This window comes from Pelophylax lessonae, assembly GCF_965119305.1.
Source record: "Pelophylax lessonae genome assembly, chromosome: 4".
In the NCBI taxonomy this organism is placed as follows: Eukaryota; Metazoa; Chordata; class Amphibia; order Anura; family Ranidae; genus Pelophylax; species Pelophylax lessonae.
Window position 1 is genome coordinate 506,217,838 of NC_138771.1, and position 12,254 is coordinate 506,230,091.

At 43.1% G+C, this 12,254-nt stretch overlaps 1 protein-coding gene across 1 annotated transcript in view; it reads left to right on the forward strand.

Annotated features, from left to right (window-relative positions):
* ITPR2 (inositol 1,4,5-trisphosphate receptor type 2) overlaps positions 1–12,254 on the forward strand; it is a 611,059-nt gene that overhangs the window by 484,717 nt on the left and 114,088 nt on the right. Inside the window, exon 48 of the mRNA XM_082252924.1 lies at positions 9,139–9,264. Within this exon, the coding sequence (XP_082109050.1) occupies positions 9,139–9,264 (126 nt within the window). The remainder of the gene's footprint in view (positions 1–9,138; positions 9,265–12,254) is intronic.

The following is a 12,254-nucleotide window of genomic DNA, read 5'->3' on the forward strand; positions in this document are numbered from 1 at the left end:
GCCCAATCGCCAGAGGGGAAGCTGATCTGCAGGGGTCAGCGGCCGCGATTGCCGCCGGGCACCCCCCGTGGAGACAGACCGGTAGTCTTCCGTAAACTGTTCTGTCAGCAATGAACACAGGCTCCTGTGTTCCTCCTATTTAGAAACACAGGTCCCTGTGTTCATTCCAAAAGTCCATCCCCCCACAGTTAGAAAGTACCCCCTAGGGCAGGGGTGGGGAACCTAGAGCCTGGGGGCCGTATGCGGCCCTCAAAGTCATTTGGTCCGGCCCCCGGTGCAGTTGAGTCTGTGTCTCTCAGCTGATCTGTCAGAATGGAGCCGATGTTTCCTGTATCATTCCTGCTCTGTTCTGACAGTCTGAGTGAGTCACAGGCAGAGTGATGTCAAATGCACTCTGCCTGTGACCAATACAGGAAACATCAACTCTTCCTCCAGCGTGGTGCCGCTGCTAGCCAGCATTTCCCGCCAGCAATACACACAGTAGTACCAGCCAGAGCCATCAGTACTCACAGCAGTACCAGCCAGAGACAGCAGAACCAGCCAGAACCAGCAGTAATCACAGCAGTACCAGCCAGAGCCACAGCAGTACCAGGCAGAACCAGCAGTACTCACTGCACTAGCAGCCAGAATTAGCAGTACCAGCCAGAGCCAGCAGTACCAACCAGAACCAGCAGTACCAGCTAGAGCCAGCAGTAATCACAGCAGTACCAGCCAGAACCAACAGTGCTCATTGCAGTACCAGCCAGGACCATCAGTACCAGCCAGAGCCAGCTATACTCACAGCAGTACCAGCCAGAGCCAGCAGTACCAGCCAGAGCCAGCAGTACTCACAGCAGTACCAGCCAGAACCAGCAGTACTCACTACAGTACCAGCCAGGACCATCAGTACCAGCCAGAGCCAGCAGTACTCACAGCAGTACCAGCCAGAACCATCAGTACCCACAGCAGTACCAGCCAGAACCAGCAGTACCAGCCAGAGCCAGCAGTACCAGCCAGAGCCAGCAGTACCCACAGCATTACCAGCCAGAACCAGCAGTACCAGCCAGAGCCAGCAGTACTCACTGCAGTACCAGCCAGAGCCAGCAGTACCCACAGCAGAACCAGCAGTACCCAAAGCAGTACCAGCCAGAGCCAGCAGTACTCACAGCAGAACCAGCAGTACCCACAGCAGTACCAGCCAGAGTCAGCAGTACCCACAACAGTACCAGCCAGCAGTATCTACAGCACAGTAGCAGCCTGAGCCAGGAGTACCCACAGCAATACCAGCCAGCAGTACCCACAGCAGTACCAGCAAGCAATACCAACCCGAGACAGCAGTACCCACAGCAGTACAAGCCAGCAGTACTAGCCAGTAGTAAAAGCCTGAGCCAGCAGTACCAGCCAGCAGTACCCACAGCACAGTACCAGCCAGCAGTACCAGCCTGAGCCAGCAGTACCCACAGCAGTACCAGCCAGCAGTACCTACAGCACAGTACCAGCCTGAGTCAGCAGTACACACAGCAGTACTAGCCAGCAGTACCCACAGTACAAGCCAGCAGTACCAGCCAGCTGTACCCACCAGCAGTACCAGCCAGCTGTTTCCACCAGCAGTACCAGCCAGTTGTTCTTTTCAAAACATACCACTACAAAGAGTCGACTGCACTCTAGACTGACTGACGCAAACCTGGAAATCCAGTTCCGAGTAGCAACATCATCAATACTAGCTAACATCACACACCTCACCAAAGAGAAGCAGTTGCAGCCATTACATTAGGGGTGAGTTAATTAAATGTTTGACCAAATATAACAAGCACATTTTTAAGTTGATAATTTTGTATGGCCCCCAAATGATTTTATAAATACCCAAATGGCCCTTGGCAGAAAAAAGGTTCCCCACCCCTGCCCTAGGGTAACCCTTTGAGCGCCCCTAGTGTTAACCCCTTCCCTGCCAGTGTCATTAATACAGTAACAGTGCATATTTTGTAGCACTTATTACTGTAGTAATGTAAACTACTTTAGTAAAGGTCCCCCCAAAACTGTCAAAAATGTCAGTTAGGGGTCCGATCTGTCCGCCGCAGTATCGCAGTCCCCCAGTCCCGCTAAAAATTGCTGATTGCTGCCATTACTAGTAAAATAAATAAATAAATAAATAAAAATGACAGAAATCTTTCCCCTAGGTTGTAGACGCGATAACTTTTGCGCAAACCAATCAATATACACTTATTGGGATTTCTTTTTACCAAAAATATGTGGCAGAATACAAATTGGCCTAAAATGATGAAAAAATTGGATTTTTAATTTTTTTTTTATTGTTAATGTTATATAGCAGAAAGTGAAAAATATATATTTGTTTTTTTTGTTTTTTTTCAGAATTGTCACATTTTTTTTTTTTATAGCGCAAAAAATAAAAATCGCAGAGGTGATCAAATACCACCAAAAGAAAGCTCTATTTGTGGGGAAAAAAAGTACATCAATTTTTTTTTGGTAAAGCGTCACACGACCGCGCAATTATCAGTTAAAGTAACACAGTGCAGTATCGCAAAAAAATTGCCTGATAATTAAGGGAAAAAATCTTCCAGTCAAGAATTGGTTAAAGCGGAGTTCCACCCAAGTGGAACTTCCGCTTTAGGTAGTTCTAACCCCCTGACATGCCACATTTGGCATGTCATTTTTTTTGGGGGGGGGGGGGGGGGAGCGGGTACCTAGTTTGGACAGGTACCCGCTCCTACCTCCGCTCGGAGCGCCGCGGCACCCTGAGCGGAAGTTCTCCTCTCCCCCTCCCTCCCTAAAATCTTCTGGGACATGTCAGAGGTCCCAGAAGATTGCCGGCCAATCACGACGCGTAGCGCAACTCGCGCATGCGCAGTGCGTACCCAGCTGTGAAGCCGCAAACTGTCACAGCCGGGGGCCCACACCAGTGATGCCGGCGCCGCAGAGCAAAGAGGGAGAAGAGCAAGGCTTCGGGCAGCTGCATCGCTGGACCATGGGACAGGTGAGTGTGTGTTTAGGCTGGAACTCCACTTTAAGTGCCATCTGGGTTTCTGGAAGAATCAACAGGTTTTTTTTTTTTTTTTTTCTTGCACTTATTACAGAGATATAACAAAATATTTAACAGATGGTAAGGGCACAGATAAGATATAATCTTTGTTATAGTTTACATATGCTTTAAATTGGAGCTATTTTGATTTTGGGTATAGTCAAGAAGGTTAAAGTGATTGTAAAGTCTCGTTTTTTTTGTTCTTTTTAAAATAACAAATATGTTATACTTGCCTCCTTTGTGCAGTTGGTTTTGTACAGGGCAGCCTGGATCCTCCTCTTCTCGGGTCTCTCTTTGCTGTTCTTAGCCCCTCCCTCCTGTTGCGTGCCCCCACAGCAAGCAGCTTGCTATGGGGACACCAGAGCCGAGCTGCAGCTCCGTGTGTCCATTCAGAGACAAAGCTGCAGTTTGACCTGCCCCTTTTCTCTCCTGTTTGGCCAACTGACTTTGATTGACAGCCCTGGGAGCCAATGGCACCGCTGCTGTGTCTTAGCCAATCAGGAGGGAGAGCCCCGGACGGCCGAGGGATTAGGGGTCATCGCAGGACAGAGATGGGGCTCAGGTAAGTATTGGGGGGGGGCTGGGGAGGATGCTACACACAGATGGCTTTTTATCTTAGTGCATAGAAATAGAATGCATTAAGATAAAAAATCTTCTGCCTTTACAACTCCTTTAAACCTTATGTCTGTTTTTATTTCTAATAAAGATAAAAACCTTAAGGCTTGGTTCACACAAGCAGCCAGGGAAGGGCAGTAAAAACCACCCGCCCACCCACCATCAAAATAAAATAGTATCCAGAGGGGTACACATTTCTCTGATACTTTAGTGTAGTAGCCTCCAAACTGCGGCCCTGGTGCTGGATGCGGCCGTGTTCTTGCCTGTATCCAGCCCTTGGAGCATTATTCCTGCCACTGACACCAACAATGGGGCACTATTCCTGCCCCTGACACCAACAATGGGGCACTATTCCTGCCACTGACAACAACAATGGGGCACTATTCCTTCCAATGACACCAATGATGGGGCATAATTATTTCCACTGACAACAAAAATGGGGCGCTATTCCTCCCACTGACACCCAGTGTTAATTTTGGCATTGATTGTTGATTTACTTTTAGTTATAGTCTTTTGACTAAAATGCCATTTTTAGTTTTAGTCCCATTTTAGTCATCTGCAATTATTTTAGTTTTAGTCGTATTTTAGTCGACTAAAACCTCCAGTACATTTGTGTTGATTAAAATAATTTTAGTCAACTAAAATCTAATGCAATTAGTTAAATTGTAATGCATTATTTAAGCATTTCTATAGTATTTCATGTTATTATTCATGGTATTAAGATTTGAACAAACTCACAGATACAGAATTAGCCACTCTGGATGGTCTGAGGAGGCCTGTAATGCTGCACAGCGCTCTGGATGGTGGTCTAAGGAGGCCTGTAATGCACACAGTGCTCTGGACATGGATAGTCTGAAGAAGAGGCCTGTAATGCATTGTACACAGTGCTCTGAACAGTGGTCTGAGGAGGCCTGTGATGTACACGGTGCTCTGAACAGTGGTCTGAGGAGGCCTCTAATGCACACAGTGCTCTGGATGGTGGTCTGAGGAGGTCTTTAATGCTGCATTGTGCTCTGGACAATGGATGTAATGCTACACGGTGCTCTGGACGATGGACTGAGGAGGCCTGTAATGCTGCAAAGTGCACTGGACAGGGGTCTGAGGAGCTTGTAATGCTACACAGTTTTCCAGACATTGGTCTGAGGAGGCCTGTAATGCTGCACAGTGCTGGATGGTGGTCTCAGATTTGAGGAATGACCTGTAATGCACAGTGTTCTGAATTCCAGTGGTCAGAGGAGACCTGTAATACACAAAGTGCTGTGGACGGTTGGTGGTCTGAGGGGAGGTCTGTAATTGTAATGTACACACTCACAGTGCTCTCTACTCTGGATGGTCGTCATCGGGAGTGGGAATCTCGTCGGGAGACCTGTAATGCACAGTGCTGCTTTGGATGGTCATCTGAGGACTCAGAGACCTGTCATGCTGGCTGTACAGCCTGCTAACTGCTGCTAAGCGAAGCCTGCTGTGAACTCGAGTCGCTTGCTTGCTGGGAATGGAACCAGACGGAGCTCTGTGGAAACTGGAAGTTCATAAGTGTAAACATCCCTGCCTTACAATTTTATTTTCGTTCATTAACGAAAAAGTAATTGATTTTCGTCATAGTTTTCATCAGTGGACGAAAATGTGGTATACTTTTCATTTTGTTTTTGTCGCCGTAAAAAGGCAGCTAAAATTTTGACGAAAATGTTTTCATTGACGAAATTAACACTGCTGACGCCAACTATTTTAACTCCTTATACCAAAGATCGGCATTGTCCACTCCCACTGGGCACAGCCTGGTCCCCTAAAGTCTAAAGGACAGTAAACTGACCCTTTCTTTAGAAAGTTTGGAGACCCCTGCTTTAGTGCATGGCGTGCCAATCCTAACTAGGCATAATTAGTTTGTCAGGTAAAAGCACCTGTCAACTCGCCCATTAAAGCCAATGGGACTGTGCCGCAACCACACACTAGATGTGGCTATCGCGGTTGGGGTGTGGTAGCTCAGTGTAACATTTCCATTGGGATGAATAAAACAAATATTTAGGTGGCAGCTGTATCACCTCCCAAATGCCTGTAAACTGGCTGCAAACAGCCTCTGGAAAGGTGATCACCAGCAGATCGCTTTTTAGAGAACAATAGATCATGCCACCTGTGTGAATGATCCTGAAGAGAGTCATGATTCCAGTTACCAGAAAATCATAAACCAATATTATCTTTATTTAGTGCACATATGCACAGACATATAATTACAGTTGCCCACGCATAGGGATATTTTAAGCACTTATACAATCAGATTAACACCATATGAACCTTGACATATGCTTTTTATGCAGGAATACCGAGCACTGAAGTGGTATTCTAAGAAAAGCTGGTCATGTGCCATCTCTTTGGTTGGAGTACAAATAGCACAATTATAAGTGTGCTGGAAAAGCATGCATCAGATAACTGAAATACATCCTCTATACCGCATGATATCGATATGAAATAATCAGATATAATCTTTACAATTGCTGGTGTTTTTGTAAAAGTCTTGATCATAATAAATTGCTTTTTGGTGTCTGATTTTGACATTTAGATTGATAAAGGGAAGTAGGTAACATATATATCTTTTAAACTCTGTTTATTGAGCTCAGAGGAAAAATACTGTTCCATTATATATACAGTAATGACAGTGGATGTACAATATCTACAATAAACAAAAATACAAAAAATAAAAACCTGGAAAACAATGACAGTTTAGTGGAATGACAGTTTAGTGGACATGTACACAAACCACCTGGACAGAAAGTAGACAGGATCACATAAACAGAAGGATCCAAGATAGATAGCCTAGGGTGTCCTCAACCCTGGCCTACAGGGCCCACTAACAGGCCAGGTTTGCAAGATAACTGAAATACATCCCAGGTGATATCATTTGCTGCTCAGTGATTGCAGTACTCTAGTCTGCATCTCCCCAAGGTAATACTTAAAATCTGGCCTGTTAGTGGGCCCTGAGGACCGGAGTTGAGCACCACTGCCCTAGTTCACTAAAGAGTGTGAAATCAAAATGTATTTTTCTAAGTTGTTGGTGAATGTAGATTTGTACCATGGATCCCATATTTTCTGAAATTTAGGGGACAGTTTCGGTTATCACAATGACCCTCTCATAGGGAAGAATTTGATTAGGTAATGCTAGCCATGGGGCCAGAGTGTGAGGGAATGGATTCATCCATTTGATTGCACTCATCTTGCATGCCATAATTAAGGTTTCCCTGGTACAATTCAGCCACAACTCTTCATCCATTATACCAAATTACAAATCTCAAAAGTGCACAGTATAGAAATTTGCAGCATGGAGGTCAACATGGCAACCACTTGGCCCAATGAGCAGGTATCACCAGTAAAGACCAAAGTAAGTTTACAAAATCCACCTGCAGATGAGTACATCTTAGGCAATTAGCGGTACTCAAGGGACTGATTTTATATAGGCGGATTGGAGAAAGGTATGGCTGATACTATAAACAACTGAATAAGTTTATTGTTAACTGCTGGGGAGACTAAAGTCTGAGAGGAACAAATATCCTCCCACTTTTCCTATGGAATACCAGGAATAAAGAATTGCTAACGTTTATAACTTTGAACATTGAATGTAGCATGTAATGTGCAGTTAAACTTTAATAGCCCAAGAGTCCAAAACTTTTTTTGTGTCTGGGTAATTGTTTTTATATGTCTGTACATATTTGCACTTATAAAGAAAGTATTTTATAACTTACTGGTAACCAGAATCATAACTATATTTAGGTGTTCATTAAAGCAGGACTAAACCCGTTTGTTGTTTTCAGCCAAGGAAGCTGCCATCTTGGTCTCTGTTTGATCTTCAACTGCCATGATGCTAAACATGTGATCACTTATGACACCAGCCATTGGATGGTTTGATAGTTTGGTTCAGAGCACAAGCAATGTGACAGTTGCATTCCCAGCATTTGCCGAGAATGTAACTGTTAAATCAATGGGTTTAGCTCCACAGTAAGGCCTCTTTCACACATGGGACTGCTCATTTTATCAGTTCAGTCACATTTTTTTCAAAGAACAAAACGAATTAAGTTTTGCATCAGTTTTTGCTCAGTTTCTCATACGTTTTTTTTTTTTTACATCCACTACCAATGTAAATTTTTTTTTTGTCCGTTTACATGTGTTTTTCTTACTTTCTGTTTTTTTAACAAAACATAAATAGGCTCTTTGATCTATTTAAAAAACTGATGTTGGCGGATGTGGATGTAAACTGACCTAAATGGATGATCTTCCATTTACGTCCATTTTTCTATAGAGATGCATTGATGTCTGTTTTTCATCTGTCAACAGATGGATGTAAATGGACAAATGGTCCACATGTGTGAAAGGGGCCTAATAGTTTAATTTGTAGAGGATTCCATTCAGTTCTTTTCTTTATCTGTTTTCATGAGGTAAATGGATTATTGTACCCTTGTATCTCTATCGATACATTTTTAATTTGGTTTTTTTTTTCCCAGTTGGGGGCATTTTCTCTGTCTCAGAGAAACATTGGGAGGTGAATGGAAATCTCATCTGAACAGGCATCCTAATTGATACATTTCCCCTCCGCTCTGTTTCTAGTGACGGTTTGTAAAATGTTGGATCTCCCTGTAATTTTCTGTTCTGGACACAATATTGGGTCACAAGGATAACTTGTGAGAGTGGATCAGTGTGAGCGATAGAAGCACAAAAGATGTTTTATCTCTTCTAAACTCTTTCCAAAATAACATAAACTTTGGGCTGGAATTCAAGTTTAATGAAGGCCAGCATGCCAAATTTGAATGTTTACTAGTACCCACCATTTGACCTCTAAAAAAAAAAGGCAAAACAAATGAGGATAATAAATCTAAGCTAGTTATTCAAAAGAGTGTTAATGGGGGGTGGATTTACTAAAGGCAAATAGACTTTGCATTTTGCTAGTGCAGTTGTACTCATTTACCCCAGAGCTTGGTGACTGTGGTAAAGCTCTGCTGATTTCCATCTTACAATCATGTGCAAGAAAAAAATGGTGTTTTATTTTTTATTTTCCTGATTGGGTATTTTTTTACAAAATGAAGCTTCACCACATTCACTAAGCTCTGGGGAAAATAAGTGCAACCGCAGGTCTATTTTCCTTTAGTAAATCCATCCCATTATTTTCTGGTTGAGCATAGCCTCGGAAACATAAATCATTATAGGTGGATGAGACCCGTTGATGATGTTTAGTTGAGTAAAACCAAAATCCCATGTATCTTTTTTTCTTAATGCGTATGTTCTAAGGGAGGGCTATCCTTATTTTAATGCTTTGGCTTATGAAACCACTTGCTATGAAGGTGCTCCTCTACCGAAGTAACTGCTTGTAAAAGGGACGGAGAGCAAATAATGGAAAGTGAATAGAGTAGGCTTTTATTAACAAATGTGAAAAATTTCCATAGTTTGTGAGGCTTCGTAATCAGCAGGAATTTTGAGGTAATTTTTATTTTGACCACTCTTGACTTTGGATCTGTCTTACTTCTCAGATAACCAAGCTCTTTTCTGGTTCTCCCGACACATATCCCTCTGGGGCAGCATCTCCTTCAACCTGGCAGTTTTCATCAATCTGGCCGTCGCTCTGTTCTATCCATTTGGAGATGATGGAGATGAAGGTGAGTGCAATTTTTGTTCTGCTTATGTGAGCAAGTGAAGTTCTTTGCATGTTTGATACATTAGTAATTCTCTTTAGTGCTCCTGAAGTATCTAGGGCTATGGTCGCTCTCAGATTATTATTGCTTGGTTTTGATACTTTTACTCAAATAACTAGTACCTTATGTGTGGCTGCTTCTGGTGTAAGTATAAGGTAAGTATTCTGCTCTAGGGTTTTGTTTAGCATTTGGGGATGGTTTAAATGCTAGTTTAGTGTTGAATTAGTCTTTTGGTTTTCTAAACAGACTTTCAGGCCTGCATTGGAGCTCTGGGAGCTCATATTTTTCTTGTATACTTCAGTGCAGATTGCTGGAGGAGGTTGTAAAGCCCTGACTTATTGCTGAAAGTCACTGTTTGCTTTAGTGTCCCGGGTCTGAGGTTATAAAGGAGGAGAGTTGGAGGATAAAAACGTTTTTCCTAATTGTACATCACAGAACATAGGGTAACATTATACTCATGACTACTTGGGTTATGCCACCACCTTCAGGTGCATTGATACTGGCCTAAAAAGGTGGGATTTCCTGCCCAGACATAGCTCCTCCCAGCTCAGCTAAGCCTTGTTTTTTTGCTAGTTTAGGTGATAGATGTGCCTGTAAAGTCGCTCTGAAGATGCTTTCTGTGAGCATTAGTCCTATTATTTCACAGCCTGTTCTATAAACCCCTGCAGGGCAGGGGAAAGGCTTAATCCAGATCAGTCACCTACATCCCTGAGTCCTGCGCAGCTTCATGTAAGGATCCAGCACAGCAGAATTTGGCAGCAACTATTCTGTTCACCAGTCTCTCTGCAAGTATTGGGACATTTTTTTGTGGGGTGTTTTGCCACATAGGTATCTGGCCTTGGCAGACACTCCTCTGAGTTGGGTGGCAACTCCAGTTATTAGAGTTACAGAGTTCCATACAGTCACTTTCCAGGTGGGCAGCATATTCTATCCATAATAGAAGGATCTTATGGCTTGAGTGCTTGTCAGTGAAACTTCTCCACAAGAAGAACTTTGAGAGGCTACCTTTTTGAAAAAAAGCGCTTGTTTAAATTGTCGATGCCATCACCAAGAAGGTGTAAGTAAACGTATACAGTTATCCCTAACAAAGAAGGGGAAGATGACAAGTCAAAAACTGGTGCCACTTTTGGAATCCAAGAAGAGATCCTTTCATAACCAGCAAACCTCCGGCTCTAAGTAAAGCTCACTTTTCAGTTTTATATGAAGAACTGGACCACCAAGTCCTGCAAATCCAGAGGCAAGAGCTTTTCACAGTGAAGAGGCACCCCCCACTCACATGGCTGGAAGGATATCTATCAGCCTTTGTGGCCATCTGGACTCATGAAGTCACAGATTCTGCAGTGTGGCATCCAGAGATTACGTGCTGGAGTTTTGCTGATTTCCCACTCTGTGCTTTATGTCCTCAAAGGTCTCTTTAGAGTCTCAAAAATGAGTGGTTTTCCTTGCATATCTGAAAAGGTCTCTGTCTCAAGGGGTCATCACATCTGTGGGAGAAGGAGGAAATATCTCTTGGCTTCTATCCCAACCAGTTTACTGTTCCCAAACCAAACCCAGATGTCTGGATTATTCTGGACCTCAATGGTCCCTACAATTTTTGCGGATACAGAAATTCAGGGTGGAATATTCACAGTCAGTGATTGCTTCCCTTCATCAGAAAGACTTCCTGGCATCAGTCCATATCAAGGATGCCTACCAGCACTTTCCAATCTTTCAGCTTCACCAATGTTTTCTGTTTTTTGCAGTGGAGGATCACCACTACCAGTTTGTTGCAATGCCATTCAGTTCTCACCCAGAGTGTTTACAAAGATGTTAGCTCCAGGTCAGGGTTTGTTGAAGGCTCCCATTCATTCCCAGGATCCCATTGTGGGGTACCTTGAATGACCTGCTTCTCAGAGAGCAATTGGCTTAGATCTTGACATCAAATGTTTATCATATGGTGCAAAAAGTTATATTGGGTGCTGAACCTTCAGAAGTCAACTCTAGTTCCGGTGCAATGCCTGGAGTATTTGGGCTTAGTCTTAAACATGGCACAGGCCAAATTGTTACTTCCACTGGAGAAAATATTGTCCCTTTAATCTCAGGTGGAATCTCTTAGGTTTCTAGAAAGTCCCTTAATTTGGTTCTGCTTGAGATTTCTGGGAAAGATGTTTGCTGTCTTCAATTAATTTGATGGTGCTCTGTGTCCTGTGATGTACCCCAAGACAGGGTTTTTACAGGAAAACAGAGAAACCTTTTTAAAGTTCAGTTATTTTTGTTTTTATTTGGTATATGGATTTTCTGTCTTCTTCTGGCCCAGTGGCAAATAGAGAGGGATAATCTTCCCAGAAATAAAAACCTGACACCAGTTCTAATTCCTCACTACTAGAGACACTTTAAACTTGCAAAAAAAATTAGTAAAGGGTATTACAATGCTGGTAAGCCAGGTAAAGCGAATTAAAGGGTATTTTTTTTAACCTTTTTTTAATTTAAATTTTTATTTTGTAAAGACCGGGAAGAGGCTAGAACACTTGTCAGTCTAATAAGAGTGTCAGACCAAACAGTCCAACAACCTTTTACATTAAAGTGTTACTAAACCCAGGACCCTGCATTTATTATATCTGGTCTCCCACAGCACACAGAACATGGAAATGCAATAGTTTTAGTAAATATAAACTGCTAAATACCTTTTCTCATCAGCAGTTAGAACAGTCTTCTGACTTCATTCAGTGTCTAGTTAAAGTTTGTAGGAGGAGTTTTCATTCTCCCCCAATTGTCTTATGAGGCTGCAGGACCCCTGATCCTCTGAACAGTGCTGATTGGCGCTGTGCTCATCACATGAACCCTCCCAAGAAAAAAAAAACTCTCTACACACCAAACTGAGCATGTGCAAGGTTCGGTTCTATCAGAAGGTGGTTTGGGGACTGTGTAAAAAGGGGAGGACCAGAGCAGACAGGATCAAACAGCCAATAAATAAT